At 48.1% G+C, this 19,490-nt stretch overlaps 8 protein-coding genes across 8 annotated transcripts; 4 read left to right on the forward strand and 4 right to left on the reverse strand.

The window, feature by feature from the left end:
- Positions 1-216: 216 nt before the first annotated feature.
- On the reverse strand, positions 217-1,077 carry HD556DRAFT_1305699 (uncharacterized protein; the record flags this gene model as incomplete). The annotated part of the gene is made up of 2 exons (XM_041299819.1): positions 217-480; positions 535-1,077. 2 exons carry the CDS (start codon positions 1,075-1,077, stop codon positions 217-219), a joined length of 807 nt encoding a protein of 268 aa, XP_041163365.1.
- Positions 1,078-2,763: 1,686 nt separating this feature from the next.
- On the forward strand, positions 2,764-3,279 carry HD556DRAFT_154062 (uncharacterized protein). Its single transcript, XM_041309744.1, has 3 exons — positions 2,764-2,768; positions 2,823-2,950; positions 2,999-3,279. The coding sequence occupies exons 2-3, from the start codon at positions 2,942-2,944 to the stop codon at positions 3,203-3,205; spliced, it is 216 nt and encodes a 71-aa protein (XP_041163366.1). The 5' UTR covers positions 2,764-2,768; positions 2,823-2,941; the 3' UTR covers positions 3,206-3,279.
- Positions 3,280-3,843: 564 nt separating this feature from the next.
- On the reverse strand, positions 3,844-5,174 carry HD556DRAFT_1439886 (uncharacterized protein; the record flags this gene model as incomplete). Its single annotated transcript, XM_041306021.1, has 5 exons — positions 3,844-4,134; positions 4,188-4,782; positions 4,836-4,921; positions 4,975-5,033; positions 5,084-5,174. 5 exons carry the CDS (start codon positions 5,172-5,174, stop codon positions 3,844-3,846), a joined length of 1,122 nt encoding a protein of 373 aa, XP_041163367.1.
- Positions 5,175-5,764: 590 nt separating this feature from the next.
- On the reverse strand, positions 5,765-8,112 carry HD556DRAFT_154101 (uncharacterized protein). The gene is made up of 5 exons (XM_041309745.1): positions 7,702-8,112; positions 7,035-7,639; positions 6,360-6,982; positions 6,192-6,306; positions 5,765-6,133 (listed from the first exon to the last, which is right to left on the reverse strand). The coding sequence occupies exons 1-5, from the start codon at positions 8,020-8,022 to the stop codon at positions 5,887-5,889; spliced, it is 1,911 nt and encodes a 636-aa protein (XP_041163368.1). The 5' UTR covers positions 8,023-8,112; the 3' UTR covers positions 5,765-5,886.
- A 1,328-nt stretch (positions 8,113-9,440) lies between these two features.
- Positions 9,441-11,134, forward strand: HD556DRAFT_154348 (uncharacterized protein). Its single transcript, XM_041309746.1, has 9 exons — positions 9,441-9,785; positions 9,835-9,841; positions 9,894-9,950; positions 10,000-10,189; positions 10,248-10,271; positions 10,328-10,381; positions 10,436-10,460; positions 10,513-10,838; positions 10,898-11,134. The coding sequence occupies exons 1-9, from the start codon at positions 9,719-9,721 to the stop codon at positions 11,042-11,044; spliced, it is 897 nt and encodes a 298-aa protein (XP_041163369.1). The 5' UTR covers positions 9,441-9,718; the 3' UTR covers positions 11,045-11,134.
- Positions 11,135-12,895: 1,761 nt separating this feature from the next.
- On the forward strand, positions 12,896-14,116 carry HD556DRAFT_154351 (uncharacterized protein). Its single transcript, XM_041309747.1, has 2 exons — positions 12,896-13,652; positions 13,707-14,116. The coding sequence occupies exons 1-2, from the start codon at positions 13,110-13,112 to the stop codon at positions 13,929-13,931; spliced, it is 768 nt and encodes a 255-aa protein (XP_041163370.1). The 5' UTR covers positions 12,896-13,109; the 3' UTR covers positions 13,932-14,116.
- A 610-nt stretch (positions 14,117-14,726) lies between these two features.
- HD556DRAFT_1439890 (uncharacterized protein) lies at positions 14,727-16,092 on the forward strand (the record flags this gene model as incomplete). Its single annotated transcript, XM_041306022.1, has 8 exons — positions 14,727-14,793; positions 14,843-14,849; positions 14,902-14,958; positions 15,007-15,199; positions 15,258-15,281; positions 15,338-15,470; positions 15,524-15,855; positions 15,910-16,092. 8 exons carry the CDS (start codon positions 14,727-14,729, stop codon positions 16,090-16,092), a joined length of 996 nt encoding a protein of 331 aa, XP_041163371.1.
- A 753-nt stretch (positions 16,093-16,845) lies between these two features.
- Positions 16,846-19,042, reverse strand: HD556DRAFT_1231859 (uncharacterized protein; the record flags this gene model as incomplete). The annotated part of the gene is made up of 5 exons (XM_041297467.1): positions 16,846-17,478; positions 17,533-18,387; positions 18,446-18,646; positions 18,699-18,718; positions 18,772-19,042. The coding sequence occupies 5 exons, from the start codon at positions 19,040-19,042 to the stop codon at positions 16,846-16,848; spliced, it is 1,980 nt and encodes a 659-aa protein (XP_041163372.1).
- Between the last annotated feature and the right edge of the window lie 448 nt (positions 19,043-19,490).

Genomic DNA, 19,490 nt, shown 5'->3' on the forward strand with positions numbered 1-19,490 from the left:
GAGTCGCATATGAACAAAGTATACGTAGGACATAGGTGATATCTAAATTAAAAGATACAAGACGATCAAGCCTGGAAAAATATGACACCGCTTCTCGCCCTCACAGCTCACAACGCGGCCACATCCACTTCGATGACGTCCTCCGAGGGCGGGTTACTTGACAGCCACAAAGTCTTCTTCAAATCCAGGGATCCCCTTGGCCTTTCCTTTTCCCTCCTATGAGGATGTGTTTCCCTCTTCGTCGACGTTGGCCTGCACCGACCTAGAAGTCTCCGCGGTAGTGAATAGTACAGGAACGTATTCGGAAGGAACTTCAGTCGAAGGGTCTGCAGAAAGACAGCCAAGGATCGACTGGAGCGTATTGAGCACTTCAGACCGGTACTCTGCCGCACGATGGCTCTCTGTCATAACACAGTCTCCCATTACGTCCTCGAGTAAAGGCTCATCCTGGACAATGACCTCGGAGGTGGAAGTTGAGATCTGAGGAACGTGTAAGTGACATGAAACAGGGTTGCTGGACGAGTGAGGACATACAGAATCATCAGGCAGATCAAAAGGCTCAAAGTTAGTCAGGCATGGCTCCTGATCCGGAGGTAGAAAATCCTCGAGGTAGGTCTCAGCTTCCTCGAGGAATTTCTCGGCATTTGCACGGTGGTGAGCAAAAATCTGTGCCTCCTCGATGTCAGCTCGTAAATCAGCCATACCCTGCAACTGTTGGATCGCGGTCCACTGCATTTCAGCTATTTGCCGTACTTCGTGGTTGGCATGCCGCATTTCAGTGTGTTTGCAGGCCATGATGTGGCCAATTTTGTCCTCATGCTGCGGCGCACAGGTACGCAAGACGTGCATGATGCACTGCTGGTCGGGAAATTCGTCGCACTCTTGAGCAAGGAGGGCAATTGGGGTAGGCTGATTCAGAGGCTGCTGCTGGTAACGCAGAGCCCATGCACGTTCACGCTGCTCGGAAAGATACCGGGCAGCACGAGCACGCGCAGAGAGTAAGACTACGGGGCTGTAGTGGGGATAGTAGTCGAGAGAATAGGAACTCGTTCGGACAGGTTCAGTGAAGAACATCATGATGCGAATGAAGCAAAGATGAGTTGATGGAAGATGTCATGTCGAGCAGCGAGTTTTATAGCTGGTTAATCGGTGGACTTGTGGACTGGATGAATAACAAACCACTTAACTGAGCAGACGCGTCCACTAGATTCGGTAAAGCACGATCACGGTTTGCACAATAGTCACATTATTGCCACGATGCAAGCACCACAATTGCTCAAGAGCTCCGTATCCACTAGTCAAGCGGCTGATGACCTTCTTGAACCACGTGCATGACTTGATCATGCGCGGCTGGACTGTTTAAGACCACAAACAACCTGCAAATGGTGGATGAGCTACATGTGAGCGGCACAACATAATGTTCATTTGCTTCCTTGTAGTAAACACCATTACCAATGCTGGATTTGTGCCCACTTGCCTGAGTGTGGAAAAAAATCATTGTGTGACTCTGGAGGTACATGTGTACACTGAGACGGTAGGCGCACCTATGGGTTCCAAGCCCTCGGGATGAAGAGAATGTGTTAGCGATGGTAAAATTACTCTGGACTCTTAGCACTTGTATCGCTGTCGCTCTAAGTTAGGGAATGGTGCATTCTGCAATCGTGCTGGCACTGAGAACAAGTTGAGTTCGCGTGCCCAATGCAGCAGCCTGTCCGAGTCGTTTCAGCCTTCAACTGCTCTCTGAAGTGCGCGAGTTCATAGGCTCATTGAGATATACCGCGTCTGTCATCCCTGCAGTCATTCTACACCTGGTAGTCAAATGTCTGGGGTGGATATGATGGTGTTCGGTCCCGAAGCTGTGCTACAGCTTTGTTGACGTCTCTGACTAACCACTCCAGAACTACGTCGGCGAGTGAAGGAAAATCGAATCTGGCCTATCGATTTGGGACTAGCTGGAATGTGCGGCAACACAGCACGACGACTCGACGAGTAGTAAGTAGAAATCATCTCACGTAGAATGGACCCTATTGCACCCGATGCCGGCGGTTCGAATTCTCGATTAAGTACCCACGTCCTAGAGCTTGTTTTTTTCTAGTTTGTGCGCACTGGCAACATTCATCGGACCTTCCTGAACTCTCGTTTGGAAATCCCTTTGCTGGCTAAACCTCGTAGCCTGCGTCCTTGCGAGGCTTAACGAGGCCAATTAGTACGCTAGGTGATACTAGATAGATGAGCACCAATAGACTTGCACTTACTTCAATGGTTCGACTCGGAAAGCAGGAAAGCAAGTCATGGTTTACTACCTATCTCACACCACGTATCTCCTCCGAGCAAGGCGGCGGCGATAGAAGTGGTAGCTGTGAAAGTCATGTTCACATAACAATGCAACAACTAGAAGATGGATGCGTACCACAGTGGGCTACCCACATGATGAGCTGAAGAAGAGATTCAGTATCATTAACAACGCCTGAATCCATGGTCTGAATTACCGGTAGAATGCAAACTTTGATGTTCTGATTCCAGACGACACAGAGTCTCCATATCTTTGAAGGAACTGTGCATGAGAAAATGCATGTCTTCTCTTGCCATTATCGTATGTTCAGTGTTTTCTGTCGTTGATGCGAGAGTCAATTGACACTGAATCGGGCAGTCCACTCGCAGTCAGTCATCCATGGAGACTTGAGCGGTGTGCGTATGTCCTCATGAGATCCATGAACGCTCAACTGAAGTTTTCTTAGAATAATGTTCTTATTGACAAGAATGGAAAAGTAAGCCTCACCGATTTTGGTCTCTCTGCCCTCCTTCCTGAAAGAACGAGTCAGGCATTATTGCCCACCAATCCCACGTGCACCGCGCCATATATGACGCCAGAATACTTGATGAAGACAACGTGTCACTGGTATTCAGTCCAAAAAGCGATGTGTACTCTTTTGGAGGGATCATGCTGCAGGCACGTAGCCTGGATGGATCCTAATTGAATCAGCTCATCTTCTTGCAGGTTTTGGAGGGCAAGATCCCATACCATTTTCTTGCCAGATATGAAGCCATAATTCACTGCATGTCGCAAGGAATAAGACCCAGAAGGCCGCCTGCACCTGTTGTAGGTGATATTGACTGGGAGTTCATTCAGAGTTGTTGGTCACGGGATATGGAGCATCGAGAAACCATCCTAGAATTTGTGGAAGGACGGGCTGTCCTGAATTAGTCATAGGTTACTACATACCGTAGAACAAATATACATATTATGATAGCCACCGAGCGATTTTTGATCCGTAAACAACCCGCGTTGACATCAAGCGCTCAGAAAACCCTTAAATTACCAGTCCCTTTCGCATGGGAGCGTGCTCACAAGCCTGGAACTATAATATGAGAACCAAGCTCGAACCCCCCGTCTCAACAATTGTCCCAGAACTCACGTGCTTCAAAGGGAGGAAGATTCCACAGACGACTTTCTTTGCGAAGTATGGCTTGAAGAACTGATACACCTACCTCCATCTACACAAATTGACAATCCTTATGAATGAGGGCATTCATCAAGTACAAAACTGTAATTTTCCGTGTAAATTATCCACATCTCTCTACCTGGGCGACATTTGACACCTGGCTTGTGGCAAGCCTCTATATGTACAGAGAACAGTAAGTATACAGATACGGATACGGATACGCGTATGGGATATTGGTGTCACGGCACCTGGGATTGTGAAGTAGGCGTTCTTGCCTCTACGGTCACTGTAACGATCCACACATGATGCATCACATACACTCTCACAACCTGTCTTCACAGGGGGACAAGCACTGAATAAGCGTCGTTATGATATTGCAAAGCGTGGTGGCAGGGAGGTCTCAGGGGGACGATTTGTACCATGAATGGTACCGGTGATAGGCAGCCTCCGCGACCGCAAAATTCAATTTCATCAGCAGGAGGTCCCAATCAGGGCTGAAAGAAACGACAGTGTCTTGAAGGGCAGCAATGACAGTATCTTGAAGGGCAGCAACGACAGTGTCTTGAAGGGCAGTAACGTCACGGCCCAGAGCCACCTCCTGGCAGACAATTGCAATAGAGTCCCGCATCATCACCATGCCATTCTCGATCATGGTATCGACCGCATCCATATCTCGGTTTGGAAGCAATGTCTGCCATAAAGCCATCAACGAGGCGAAGGTGATGAGTGTTTGTAGATACTTACACCACATGCATGCAGTTCATCATCATCATCAATGTTGATTGGTTCATTCCCCCGCACCCAAACGTGAAATCGAACAGAGCCAAGGTGACACCATGTATGACCTGCGATCACGACGCGATGATTGTAAGATCGTGCTGCATCCCCTTTAAGCGAAGCGAACGAAGAATCTGAGCGACATGATGCCTCCTGGCTTAGCATCTGCCATGCTTCGGACATACGTTCAGGCGAGCGATATGGTTGATGTTCATCAATTACAACCAATATGACCATCAAAACTTCTGGTTGGCCGGCGATTTCATGTTTGATTTTCCGAAGAACTGAATCTGTGTCCTGTGCAAATGCACATTCCACGATGACAAGAGGCTTACGAATCCAATTGTAGTCCGTATTTGGTACAGCTATTGCAATTGCTATGTCTGGGATGGTATCTGTAGATGTTAACCGACTGCTCATGGTTGTCGTGGTAAGCACAGGGTTATGAACGAAGCCACGCAAAAAGTGACAGAATATCGATTCCAAGTGCATTAATGGGGCTTCGTGCATGCAACTGCGCATTTCGATGAGAAGGATGCGATCGTCCTTGAAGTAACTCCATCTGCAAAAAAAGTGGTCCATTATTAATGACAAGAAGAGATCTATTCGCCCTACCTTGGTCTTGCCGGTAACCATATCCAATTCAACTCGATGATGTGCGATACTATTAAGTGTACCATGGGACTAACATCAAAAAACTCCTGTTACAATGATCAAATGAGTGCCTGCACCCTGCCCATGAATTCCAGCATACCGCATACTCCTCCTCGGGGTTTGGCTCCATGATGAACTTCAAGGCCTCGCCGCATTGACCTTGAAGACCAGATGTTAATCAGCGTAAGGTGAAGTTAAGTCATAAATACTAAAATCGATGGCGTTAAGGTTGGCGCCGGCTTCTATGAAAATGTCCGCCAAATTAGCTGCTGTTGGACTCTCAGGAACGTCAGAAAACATATCGGAAAGCAGTCCGATCCTGTTTTTATGTACAGAGTTGGATAGGCCGATGAAAGGTCAATCTCCCTCGCCCAACCTATAGAACTGAGGGGTGAGTCGACGTTAAGTTCAAGTTGTTGTCTTTCGGTGACTGCGTGATGGTCACACGGCTATGTGCGGTTACATAAATAGTAGGGGTTGACCGCTACGCATGCGCTGAGTTACATCAGGGGGTCTGGCAGACGTTTGCAGCCACACGTTGCTTGATGTCTTTGCGAAGGGTCTAAATTTTGTTGGAAGGGACTAATAGTAATAGCAGGTCTTGACGTAGTCAGAGAATTAAAAAAGGATTTGCATCCTCCCCGTGGATCTAGTTAGACGAGTTATAACTTTTAAGGGAGACAAGCATTCAAAAAATAAAATTGTTGATACTTCTAGGCTTCGTCCAGCTATGCAGAGTACAAGTACTGGTTGAGCGCCGTGGAGCAGCCCCAGCTGCTTCAAGAATGTTTATCGATTTCCCCTTCCCCTTAGACGAATTCGTGCTCACCAAGCACGATGCGATACAAAAATTCAGTGCTTCAGGAATCAGCACTCACGACTAGCACTCGAAAGTGGACGGAAACACATGATATATTTCAGTTCCTAGGAGCGAACAAGTCATCAATGATAGTACAAGGTGAGTAATGTTACAAATTCAGTTAATATTGCCAAGCTAACTACTACGTCTTGTTCAGAACCTCACCTCCCCAGATGTTTCACCAGCATATGTGCACGCCATGTGGACTCGTAGCATGGTGTTCGCGTCCGGATCATCTGCACTGCGCCCTTCTTCATCATACCAGGACGATGGATATACCCACTCAACGTTCTTGCCCCACAGTTTGAAGAATTTTGCAATAGTGGCTTCAGGCTGTCCAGAAGCGAGCAGGTACTCGTACACTGCGCGCCATGCACTATCCAATGCACCAACAACCCAACTGCAAGTGACATTGCCTTTTGAATTGGAATCATCCCAAAGACGAGTGCTTCACTCACGCATGACGGGTGCTAATAGCCTCTCCAGCGAAATGGAACCTCTTGTTGTTATTTGGAACACTGAGAGACGTGTACAAATCCTGGAAATCTCCGGGCCCGAAGTACGCAAAGGCACCTTAGTGGAGCGAGTAAGTATCAATTGGATCACATCAACATTTACAGACTCACCCATGGTGAGTGGGTCGTAGTTCCAGTCCCATGCATGCATATCCAAGAATTGCTCCGACAAGAAATCATAAGTGGCGGGATCACTGTGTACTTCTGCGAGATTGCGCAGCACGAGTTCCTTGAGTTGCTCGATGTACCCTTCTTTACCGGTGCTGACGAGCGCTCCCAAGCGCTCTGCGTCATTTGTCCAACAGTAGCTCGCGATCAGCACTGTGGACGGTGAGCTAGAATCGACACCGTAAGAGGGGTAGACGATAGTTCGAATAGGAAGGTCAGTGAATGATTGGCCTCCTACGATATCGAATAGATCCGTCCACCACGCTGATTTGAAGCGGATCCCAATTTTGATTGAAGGACCATACTGCAGCTTACGCAATGCGTTTTTCTGCAGCACGTTTAAACCAGCACCAGAGAGATCAATCGTCCGCAGGCACGGTAGAGGGATGGTCGATATAACATGTGAATATGTGCGGCTATCATATTCGCCCTGCACATGAACCTTCATGGTGTCTTCACCACCCTCAGAGATGCGGGTGACTCTCTGGTTGAGCTTGATGAGATCATTGGTGCCGTTAGCAGTGATGTACTTCGTCATATGGTCGACGAGCACGTGAGAACCGCCTCTGGATACGGGAAGTGTGAGAGCATGAATTCGGAGACAACGGGCGTGCTTACTTGAAACACTTCCATTCTACCTCACCGATGACTCCCGAATCGGCCTTGGCGAACGCCAGCGTCTCGAGAACTGCTTCAGTTAAACCGCGGTCATACGAGCCGGTGCTGTTGTCGAACGTCTCACACCAATTGATAACGTTGGTGGTAAGATGCATAGGCGGGAGTTTGAGGTCGACGCTGGGAATGTACTTGAACGACATGTATGCACGAAGCGAATATGCGTCGTTCGCCTTCATGACCTCCCATCCCTTATTAACCTGCTTCTCCAAATCGTTTATGAGCATGCGGGCGAATGGCTCAACGACGTCGTCGACAATCTTCTCTACTCCCACAGCGACATACTCAGACTCGACACCCATTTCCCGGGCACAGAAGTCAGGAGGGTGCGATACCTCAGAGACTTGGTAGCGTTCATTGTTGAAGTAGAGGAAAGATCCTTCTTCCCTCGCCTTGTAATAGTAATCGATAAGTGTGGACTTTAGAGGCTCGGGACCGTCGTTGAGCTTTGGATAGTTGATTAACTCGCCCAGGCGCTTCATAATACCGGTCTTGTAATTGCCTTCACTGTCCTTCTGCGGCAGGGGGTACCTCATGGCCCCAACATCCTAGTTAGCGAGAGAGACAAGAGGTTAATCATCGGTACAGCAGCATCAAACGAGTAACACACGTAGTAATCATATTCTTTGCCTTTTGGGAACTTGTAGGTGAAGAGGCGGCCACCGGCGTGGTCCGACGCCTCCAAGATCTCGTACTTGATGTCCAGCGAATCTAGCATGAGAGCGGTGTATAAACCACCAACTCCTGCCCCTAAAATTCCAACCGGATAGGCTGTCTTACGAAAGCCAACCTTGGAGAGCGGTAGCTGCTGGGTCTGTCGACGACCAGCCAGGGGCCCAGAATGCCCAGGAAGCTTTTTGAGCAGAACATTATCATACTCTTGGATGATGTTTCGACCCCAATAGCCTAACACGTCTCCCCCAAAATCCATGGTAAGCGTAAGTGATATTGAAGATATGATGTGTTGGAAAAGGCTCTTCTAGTGTGAACAGCACCGAAACCCACAATATATATTGTACTTTTCATTCGGAGAATCAGAAGGATTGACCAATTCCGTGACCGCACAGCGCAGTGAATATTTGGACAGGAGCACTCGCACGTCGTTTCTTCGATGAATTCTCTGGAGCGGTCGTCTGGGACCAAGTCTAGGCCAACGTTAGGGGGATCAGACTTGACCCCAGATCGGCCAAGGCCCCATTCTAGCAAACTCAATCCAGTAGATCTCCATGCTAGAACCAGTTCCAGGCCAAAGGACCCAAGATCCTTGATGCGAAGACGGTCAGCTGGAATGTTGTGCTAGCGCTTGCAATGATGTCGGACATGAAGTACCAGGCGAACTATCAGAACGCCACCACCGGTTAGAACTAAGCCGTCTCAATATGCTGTTTCTATTTTGATGTCATTTATGAATGTTCCTGGGACGGAGCCAAAATACTCACATGGTTGTGCATGTGACTGTATTTGTGAATTAATGCATTCTAGCGGCGATATCCACTGAGTCAAGTGCAGCGCTCAGCGCTACATGGTACTAGGCAGGTGACGGTCACCGGTCGCCAGCAACCCCCTACCTGTCAATGTCAGAAACGTATCACGAACATGAATGGTAAGAAAGTTACGCCTTCATCAACTTCTTCTTCATATTCCATGTTACTGTGCTATGATCCGTGACCAAGGTGGTCCTGGTTCTAATCGGTTAGAAATGTGTGGCTGAGACACATCTCAACCCGGTAGGAACTCTGAACTCAATTGACTGCTTCGAGACTTGTCAGATGACATGATCACTACTTTAATCAAGACTGACCTTGCGGACAGAATTTCTCCGCCGATGATGGAGAGCTTCTACACCCTACCACTGTTCTGATAGGGTGGTCTTTAGTCTTGAAATTGGCAAAAGATGGAAAATTCAATTTGAAAGTTAGAGGTGGCTTAGAATCATTCCTGCGTGATCAGAGTCTGGAAAAGTGAACTTCGCGAACGGACTGTATCATAAAGAAGGGAAGGTGTTTTGGGGTGAATCCGAGAAAGGCTGCCCTGGCCGGCGATCCTAACTAGAAGCATCAACCCCATATTACGGGCAGTGTCTCCTCGAGCGCCCATGATGAAGTGCCAGTGAGTCTGTGAGTTGGAGTCTGAGAATTCTGCGGAAATCAGGATCCCAACACGAGCAAGGACCCACTGCTGCAAGCGTTACATATTCATTCAACTCGTTGTATTGATAATTGGGGAACATTTGGTGGATCATCGATCAAGTAAGTATATGCCACGTTCAAGACCCGGGCGGAGTTTTAAATGGAGTATGAAAGTCACTCTGCTTACGAAACTATGTTGAATCCGGATCTGTCGTACCATAATTGACGAATGTCATTACAGCATTTGATCTGTGTGTGTTGCAACTGTCGAAGGAACTGACAAAACTAACTCCTGGCCCCTGGGGCACAGCTGTGCGTAGCCTACGATCATGATGGAGGCAATGACATGCTTTCCTACTTTCGAATCGTGCAAGTCTATCGGTGCTCATTTCCACGGCGCTATTGCGTCACGCTGAAGCCTTGCCGCTATAAAACTCTGTTGATGGAATTACTTATAAAGACCCTTCCCATTCAACTCTTCTAATCTCATCAAGTAAAATGTCTTCTGAGCAGACGCTTGCCCAGATGAATCTCATGTGTATGTGGCTAGCGGCCATACTTTACGGTAGAGTGGAAACTTTGTTGGGAACTGCAGATGCTGAACACTTTTGCAGGAATCAAGTAATTCGTTCACTTCCCATGAGGCATACGTCAATCTAAATAAAAATCATAGTTGCATATTATTTGGTACATGTGTTTGTGTAATCTCAATTAGGAGTCCAGCCCACAGGTGAATATTTCACCACTGTCCTCTTGTCTGCGTCCTGATTTGTTTACAGCAGACTTCTGCTCTGTGCTACCTCGTTTCAATTCGCAATGTCAACTGCACATGTGATATTGATGTTTATACAAGCAATGATTGCATTCACAAATACGACGATTGCTGCTACTCCTGACGGGGCAAACTTGTACTACGCAGCTACCGGAAACCCCATTTTCTTAGCTGGTCAGTTGATCTATATTGTCAATGTGAGTCTGAAATTTGATCTCGCTCGCTCGACTTCGGACGAAATAATTGTCGATGCAGTCACTTGCTCAAGAACTACTTTTGGTCAGTACATGCGGCGAGAACATACATGTATATTCTCATACATAGATCTTTCAAAGATATGGAGACTCTACGTCGTCTGGAATCAGAATTTCAAAGTTTGCATTCTACCGGTAATTTAGATCACGGATTTGGACGCTGTTAATGATACTGAACCTCTTCTTTAGCTCATTACGTGGGTAGCTCACTGCGGTATGCATCATCTTCTAGTCGCTGCATCATCTTGTGAACATGACTTCCATAGCTACCGCTTCTGTCGCCGTCGCCTTGCTCGCGCCTAAGAATGCTAGCATCTTTTCGTATACCTTTCGAGCCCTCTCATTGTCTGGATGGTCACTCGAGATGATCTTAAATGTTACATTAACTGCTGGTATCGTGTACCGCATCTGGCAAACAGGTCAGCAGACAGCTGCTCTGACCTCCGGCGGCGGCTTCAGGTACAAAGGCACCATTATAACGATCGTGGAATCTGGGGCGCTCATCGCAGCCTGTACATTCGTGATATTTTGTTTATGGGCAGCAGGTAATATTGCAGGGTTAGTGGGAAGCAACATTGCAATGCAAGTCGCTGTAAGCCTCCAGTTCCTGAGCGTCTACAAACACGATGACTGATGAAGGTTTAAACATAGACAATGACCCCTCTCCTCATTATTGTCCGCGGCGGTCTTAGATGCTCTCATTCTAATCTTGGATCATATGAGAGATACTCATACACTCTAGATCCTTGGAGGTCAACGTCCTTTGTTCGCAAATTACAGACGGAGATTGCCCAATGAATATCACATCTAAAGGCAAGCGTGCGAGCGTGAGCGTCGTCGTCTATAGCACAGGAGGAAATGATTAGGTAGGAGAGAGATTGGTCTCGGAGGATGCAGTATCAGACGGTGTGAAGGATAGGAGTTGTTGCTCGGATTAGCTTCGCGCAAATGACGCTGATAGGTATGAGCGTTGATGTATCAATCAAAATCGGAGACAACTTTGATGCTTCTCAGATGAATCATCGCATCTCGACACCAAATTAAGTCCATACAGCTCCCCGTGAAGAATGGTATCCCATTGGCATAATTATCTAGCGAGCCAACGAGCGAACCCACTAATGTTGTGACAGATTGCACACTTTCCAAAGTCACTTGAGCCAGGATCATGGAATCATCACAAGCAATAAAGGAATGTGGCAGACGCTGACGTGGGAGCTGTCGGGAAACATGCACAACGCCAAGCAGGGCGACTTCAGCGTGATGTTGTCGATCTGACAAGGGTGGTTGATCTGGCCACATTCCAATATAGAGATTGCAACCAGGCACCAATGGGACCTGATATCTGATACACGATGGGACTCTTTTACGTATGCATGGAAGTCGCTCCCTGCTGTCTGATGAATGGTGAGTGATTCCCGGCAGACACGCTGTAAATTGACAAACATAATTATAGAATTTTATCTGTGCGGGCTGCAACTGTCGAACCGACAAACGAAGAGTCATGGGCCACAGCCGCTCATAGCCACGATCAATAGAGGTATCTAAATTGATACAAGTGATGTGGTGACTCACTGGAGGAGATATGTGGTGTGAGATAGGTAGTAAACCATGACTCGCTTTTTGTCTTCCGAGTCGAACCCTTGAAGTAAGTCTATGGGTGCTCATATATCTAGTATCATCTAGCATACTGATTGGCCTCGTTAAGCCTCCCAAGAGCGCAGGTTATGGGGTATAGCCAGCAAAGGCATCTCTCCAAACGAGAGTTCAGGAAGGTCCGATGAATGCTGCCAGTGCGCAAGAACTAGAAAAAAACCAAGCTCTAGGATGTAGTACATACTTAGGGAGAATCGAGACCGAGAATTTGAACCGCCGGCATCGGGTGCAGTTGTGTCCATTCGTGAGATGATATCTACTCGTCGAGTCATGTTGTCACGGTGTTGCTGCACATTCCAACTGGTTCCAAATCGATAGGCCAGATTCTATTTTCCTTCACTCACCGACGTTGTTTAGTTTTGGAGTGGTTAGTCAACAGAGATGTAGCACCGTGACAGCTTCGGGACCGAACACCACCATATCCATCATCGGTGCTGGACCACTGCTGGTAGAGCGCACCCCAGACATTTGACTACCAGGCGTGGAATGACCGCAGGGATGACAGGCATGATATATCCCAACACCATAGCATGAGCCTATCGAACTCACGCACTTCAGAGAGCAGTAGAAGGTCGAAACAACTCGAACAGGCTGTTGCGTCGGGCGCGCGAACTCAACTTGTTCTCAGTGCCAGCACGATTGCAGAATGCACCATTCCCCTGACTTAGAGCGACGGCGATACAAGTGCTAAGAGTCCATGGTGGTGTTACCATCGCTAACACATTCTCTTCATCCCGGGGACTTGGAACCCATAGGTGCGCCCACCGTTCCAGTGTATACATGTACTTCCAGAGTAAGCTTTACAATGATTTTCTTTCCACGCTCAGGCAAGTGGGCACAAATCCAGCATTGATAATGATGTTTGCTACAAGGAAGCAACTGAACATTATGTCACGCCGCTCACATGTAGCTCATCCACCATTTGCAGGTTGTTTGTGGTCTTAAACGGTCCAGCCGCGCATGATCAAGTCATGCCCGTGGTTCAAGAAGGTCATCAGCTGCTTGACTAGTGGATACGGAGCTCTTGAGAAATTGTGGTGCTTGCATCGTGGCAATTATTGTGCAAACCGTGATCGCGCTTTACCGAATCTAGTGGACGCGTCTGCTCAATTAAGTGGTTTGTTATTCATCCAGTCCACAATTCTCCAGCTATAAAACTCGCTGCTCGACATGACATCTTCCATCAACTCATCTTTGCTTCATTCGCATCATGATATTCTTCACTGAACCTGTCCGAACGAGTCCCTATTCTCTCGACTACTATCCCCACTACCGCCCCGTAGTCTTACTCTCTGCGCGTGCGCGTGCTACCCGGTATCTTTCCGAGCAGCGTGAACGTGCATGGGCTCTGCGTTACCAGCAGCAGCCTCTGAATCAGCCTACCCCAATTGCCCTCCTCGCTCAAGAGTGCGACGAATTTCCCGACCAGCAGTGCATCATGCACGTCTTGCGTACCTGTGCCCCGCAGCATGAGGACAAAATTGGCCACATCATGGCCTGCAAGCACACTGAAATGCGGCATGCCAACCACGAAGTACGGCAAATAGCTGAAATGCAGTGGACCGCGATCCAACAGTTGCAGGATATGGCTGATTTACGATCTGACATCGAGGAGGCACAGATTTTTGCTCACCACCGTGCAAATGCCGAGAAATTCCTCGAGGAAGCTGAGACCTACCTCGAGGATTTTCTACCTCCGGATCAGGAGCCATGCCTGACTAACTTTGAGCCTTTTGATCTGCCTGATGATTCTGTATGTCCCCACTCGTCCAGCAACCCTGTTTCATGTCACTTACACGTTCCTCAGATCTCAACTTCCACCTCCGAGGTCATTGTCCAGGATGAGCCTTTACTCGAGGACGTAATGGGAGACTGTGTTATGACAGAGAGCCATCGTGCGGCAGAGTACCGGTCTGAAGTGCTCAATACGCTCCAGTCGATCCTTGGCTGTCTTTCTGCAGACACTTCGACTGAACTTCCCGAACACGTTCTTGTATCATCCACTACCGCGGAGACTTCTGGCTCGGTGTGAGCTGAAGCGGTGTCATATTGTTCCAGGCTTGATCCTCTTGTATCTTTTAATTTAGATATCACCTATGTTCTACGTATACTTGGTTCATATTACGGTGCTCCAGATTGTACTAACAAATTGAAAATGCATGTAAGGGACGCATCAATCATCGACGATTACCCCAGCGCATTCTATGAAGCACAGGACATGTGATTAACTGAAACTTATATCTATAGCTGGTTGGTCGCATGCCCATGACAAGAAATTCACCTTCAGGTCATGCGGGATCCTTGAACGTGATACATCTCCAAGTTCCACAGTATGTACATGTCACCCTATAGTTCTGGTGTTGTGCACCGCTACAATTTATCTGATGTTTCGGCACTGTGCGTATCATTGAAATAAACACGTGAAATTGTGAATCCTGTTATGGGCTCGGGGCGTGACATCCGATATCCCACACTTCATCTTGAACGCGTCACTACAAACAACCGTGTAAAGCAACCAGTATCCATCCAGGATTCAACTGGTCCTTCATATTTGCTTTACACTGTGAAAGTCTCTAGGAACGGAACAAATCAGCATCATCGCTGGAGCGGATGACCTCATTCTGAGATACGCTGAGCTGGTAAGTAGTAGCCTTACAAATTTCCTTCAACCGATCGAAGGGGAGCCTTGTTTGCAGTTTACGGTAAGTCACAGCGCTTATATTGCATCAGACTGAAGCCGATCAAAACTTGTTACCCGCAGCCGCTATCAAACTCTGTTGATGGAATTACTAATAAAGGCCCCTGGCATCCAGCTCTTCCAAGTAAAATGTCTTCTGGGCAGACGCTTGCCCAGATGAATCTCACGTGTTTATGGCTCGAGACCATACTTTATGGTAGAGTAGAAACTTTGGTAGGAATTGCAGATGCTGAACACTTTTGCAGGAATCAAGTAATTCGTTCACTTCCCATGAGGCATAGGTCAATCTAAATAAAAATCATAGTTGCATATTATTCGGTACATGCGTTTACGTCATCTCAATCAAGGGTCCAGCCTACAGGTGAATATTCACCACTGTCCTTTCGTCTGCGTCCTGATTTGTTTACAGCAAGCTTCTGCTCTGTGCTACCTCGTTTCAATTTGCTCTGGCAACTACACATGTGATATTGATGTTTGTACAAGCGATGATTGCATTCACAAATGCGACGAATGTTATTACCCCTGATGGGGCAAACTTTTACTATGCAGCTACCGCAGGAAACCGCGTTTTCTTATTCTGTCAGTTAATCTATATTTCCAATGTGAGTCTGAAATTTTATGCCGCTCGCTTGACGTTGAACGAAATGATTGTTAATGTAGGTATTTACTCAAGAACTGCTTTTGGTCAGTACATGCGGCAAGAGAATACATGCATTTTCTCATGCACAGTTCTTTCAAAGATATGGAGACTCTATGTCGTCTGGAATCAGAATATCAAAGTTTGCATTCTACCGGTAATTCAAACCATGGATTCGGACGTTGTTAATGATACTGAACCTCTCCTTCAGCTCATCATGTGGGTAGCCCACTGTGGTACGCATCCATTTTCTAGTTGCTGTATTGTTGTGTGAACATGACTTTCACAGTTACCGCCTCTATCGCCGTCGCCTTGCTCGCGCCTAAGCACACCAACATCTTTTCGCACACTTTTCGAGCCTTCGCATTGTGTGGATGGTCACTCGAGATGGTCTTAAATGTTACGGTAACTACTGGTATCGTATACCGTATCTGGCGAACAGGAAAACAAACAGCTGCTCTGACCACCGGCGGAAGCAGCGGCTTCAGGTACAAAAGCACCATTATAACGATCGTGGAATCTGGGGCGCTCATCACAACATGTACATGTGTGATATTCCTTTTATGGGTAGCGGGTAATGTTTCAGGGTTAGTGGCAGTCGATATTGCAATACAAGTCGCTGTAAGCCTCCCGTTCTCGAGCGTTTACAAACATGATGACTGATGAAGGTTATAGACAATGACCCCTCTCCTCATTATCGTCCGCGCCGGTCTTAAACGCTCTCATTCCAGTCTTCAAGTTGGATCATCCGGGGGACACTCATCATCCTACCCTAGGTCTTTGGAATTCAACGTCGCTACAGTCAGCGATCACCCGATGGATGTCATCTCTAAATGTGGTACTAAAGGAAAGGATTAGGTGGCAGAGAGATGTTGGTCTCCGAGGCTGCAGTTGATGTGGAAGATATGGAGTTGCTGGTTGGGTTGGCTGACACCGATAGGTATGAATGTTAACGTATTATCTCAGACTATCTTCGAATCTCATCGCATCTCGACACCAAATCAGAGGTCTGTTCTGATTGGCGAGTGACTGCGACGTTACGAAGCCCATGTCTAGACTGAAGACATTCTGAGTATGACTTATTTCTGGGACATGGTTTCGCACTTTTCGACAAATTCTTTTCCCCAACATGTCTACGAAGTCTGCAAAGGATTGGTATAACACTGTCGGGAGTCAAATAGTAGGGCCCCCTGTCTTGATGCGATCGGCCATCATCGGGATGGACAGGTTTCGAAGCACCACACCGTGCGCGTGAGGATCTGCTTCCGCACTGGTCGTACTAGGAATCCAATGTGAAACCCTGCCTGAGGTCACTAGGCAAACAATCGCAAGGCTCGATGGCCAGCTGGTACTCGAAGCACTGATGGAAGACTTGAAGTACCAGGGGAATGCGACGCCCTCTTTCAATGAACGAGCGACCAAGTAGATACCACGGAGCACAAACCACAAATAATAATTTAATACGAGAATATGCTGTGACAAATGTAATTGCGTGCGACAGTGCATAAGGTGTGTATCATACAGTATTAAGTCCAGGCATAGCATAGCTTAATCCACTCACCGAGATCTAATCTACATACCGAAGAAACAGTCCAAAACACAAAGACAAATTCACTCCGCCTCCGCATCATACTCCTCGTCCCAATTCTTCCTCGTCCCGTCCCCGTTGACGCTCAGCCAGGCCTCGAGTCTGCGTCCCAATTCCCCGCCTCGCCCGCCACAGATATCTCCAGTGGTATTTAACATCTGCTCTTTTTCCCGCTCCTTCTTCAAGGGTATGTGACCAGCCTTCTTTCGTCGCTTGAATGATGCAGCCTGCAGAACACCGGAATTAGTACAGCTGCTCGCTTGGCTCTCTGCGCACACAGGCGCACTCGAGGCAGACAGCGCATCTGCAGTACACTCGGCATCTTTGAACCATTCGTCCTCAGTGTCCTCGGGCCCAAGTATACTGTCGACGAGGCCTTCCTCCCATCCGTCCCATTCGACACACCTGTGAGCCATGCGCAACCGTGCACCGATGGCTTCGTAATGCAGCCACTCTTTTGCGACCGTAACAGCATTCACGGGTTTGCCATTGTTCTTTCCTGGGTGCGTTGGCCGAGGAGCTCGGCCACAAGCCAAATCCTCGACTGCTTCTCGGAACATACGAGTCGTGAATGGACTGGATTGCAGGAAGGTTGGAAGATGCGCACATGCCCAGAGGGGCCGGGTAGTTGTAGATTCCCAGTCAATAACGCATGTCTGTTTAAGATCATTCATCAGAACAAAAAATACATGCAAGGAGGCAAAACTTACTATTTCCGTGGGGTTGTTTTCGTTGACGAACACGTTCTCCAAGCTTATGTCGTGACAGTCCAGGCCGAACTCTTCTTTCTCCCCAGAATGATCCGCGCACGCCCCGAGTCTCTCCATCATGCGCATCCAGCGACCCATCTCTTTTCGTACAGATTCCTCACGTCGCATGATGTGGGCAATTAGGAACGTGCTTCTCTGCATGCGCCTGTAATCCCTGTACATGACATCACCAGGGCCATCCCATTCCTCCTCACTCTCCTGTGCGTCCCATTCGTCACTGTCGTCACTCTGATCACCGGGTACTGCGTTCAAGTGGTGATGCCGAGAAGATTGAATCTCGTCCGGGTCAAGATGTAGCCGGTGCGGTGCCGTCTTGCCCTCATTCTCGAGAACAACGCCACGAACCTCCCGGTCCACGCATGAGGCAAGATACGAATGAGTACTAGACCACGGGCCACGGTTAATCTCATCCGGATGGGAGAGGTCCCCGCGATTGGATCCGAAGAAGGGCCATGATACGATGGGACCAATATGAGGCACTCTAGCTGGAGTTGGTCGTGAGACTGTTCTCTCCAGGGGTGCTGTGACATTGGAAAAGGAGCTCATAGATAACAGTGGCATGAATTTAAAGCCGTTGATGGTAGGACGCGTCGCGGTTGGTGTCGGGGAATTTGATGACCCGACCGAGAGAGGGGTGGGTGCGCCTGTGCCCGCGCCTTCCAAATATAGTGATCCGATGTGGGAGAATCGCTGTGCGAACAGAGGTACTATGATAGCTGCAACATTTGCGAACAGAGATTTGAGTTCTTGATTAGAGAGTGTGTGGTATACGCGTGACAAGGGAACCCCTTTCGCCTAATATGACACGTGACCTTCAAGGCACTCGACATGACAACGGGGAGATAAGACGTACCTTCGACATGAGGATATATTCACCCCCTAGGCGATTGTAGGGATTTGCATCATAATAATAGACATCCGGAACAGGAATGGACGTCCGTTGGCGAAGGTAGTGCATGGTGGCCACCTCAGATTCAGTTTTGAGGCGAGGCATGAACCGACGAGCGACGCGAGCGACCAGCTCGCGCGCGTCAACAAGAGTAACGAGATATGCCTGCAGCAGACATTAAGACGTCAAAATAAGTAGGGTGGCCCCTGAGCTGTACACTTGCCTTATGAAAAGTCCCTGATGTTGTAATTTTAGTGTTCTGCTAGTCCTGGAAGATGAAGATGACGTACCGGAACTCATGAACTTTATTCGGCCAACTTCGCAGCCTGTCATCTCTCGTACGACGTCTTTAAGGACCCTTCGGTCGACTTGAAAAGGCTGTGCGCCGTGCATTGCTGCGTCGGCTTTAGCTTCAAGCCGTCGGTCATGGTGTTCAACATCCCAATCCCAATCAATGACAGTCGTCGAAGCTGATGCCTGCGGTAATGGAACAGTGCCAGGTAGCAGAGGTATGTCTTGCGCAACAGCATTGACGGGGTCGCCGTGGCCGTTGCGCTGCATTATCACCTGGGGTTTTACTGAGCGTTCGTTATGGATAAAGGGTCTGTTTAATCTGTCCGAGTGCGCCAGGCGCAAGTTGCAGGGGGAATCGAGGGTGTCGGGAGCGAATCTTGGATAGTGACGGTTCAAAATCAAGGAGCAGATACGCGCATCAGGTTTCTACGTACCTGCTCGTAATCTCTTTCGGTAATGCTATATTATATTTGGCCTTGTTTCCGTGTGTTTCGGGAATAGGGACAGGCATGATCCACCAGTACTTGTTCGGAGCTCTCAGGGCGTCGACTAGCAGAGAGTTCAGTTGGGGCGAACGGTAAGGCTGCTCCGAACTGACCAACGGGGTTTTATATCTTATGGGTTTCTAGGTTTCCCCGGAAGAAACCCTTGGCACCGCTTGTATGTCATTGTTTACCAAATGGACGTTATGCGGCGTACGCAGCCATTACTTATC

This window comes from Suillus plorans (assembly GCF_016647745.1).
Source record: "Suillus plorans strain S12 chromosome Unknown HD556scaffold_12, whole genome shotgun sequence".
Classification (NCBI taxonomy): Eukaryota; Fungi; Basidiomycota; class Agaricomycetes; order Boletales; family Suillaceae; genus Suillus; species Suillus plorans.

Excerpts from the sequence above, each read along its gene's own strand:
- HD556DRAFT_154101 (XM_041309745.1), bottom strand. The coding sequence starts at position 8,022 with ATGGATTTTGGGGGAGACGTGTTAGGCTATTGGGGTCGAAACATCATC. Across the intron at positions 7,640-7,701 it reads GCAAAGAATATGATTACTAC|GATGTTGGGGCCATGAGGTA; the intron begins GTGTGTTACTCG and ends CTCGCTAACTAG. Across the intron at positions 6,983-7,034 it reads GTAGAATGGAAGTGTTTCAA|AGGCGGTTCTCACGTGCTCG; the intron begins GTAAGCACGCCC and ends TCCCGTATCCAG.
- HD556DRAFT_154348 (XM_041309746.1), top strand. The coding sequence starts at position 9,719 with ATGTCTTCTGAGCAGACGCTTGCCCAGATGAATCTCATGTGTATGTGG. Across the intron at positions 10,382-10,435 it reads TCAAAGTTTGCATTCTACCG|CTCATTACGTGGGTAGCTCA; the intron begins GTAATTTAGATC and ends CCTCTTCTTTAG. Across the intron at positions 10,461-10,512 it reads TACGTGGGTAGCTCACTGCG|CTACCGCTTCTGTCGCCGTC; the intron begins GTATGCATCATC and ends TGACTTCCATAG.
- HD556DRAFT_154351 (XM_041309747.1), top strand. The coding sequence starts at position 13,110 with ATGATATTCTTCACTGAACCTGTCCGAACGAGTCCCTATTCTCTCGAC. Across the intron at positions 13,653-13,706 it reads TTGATCTGCCTGATGATTCT|ATCTCAACTTCCACCTCCGA; the intron begins GTATGTCCCCAC and ends CACGTTCCTCAG.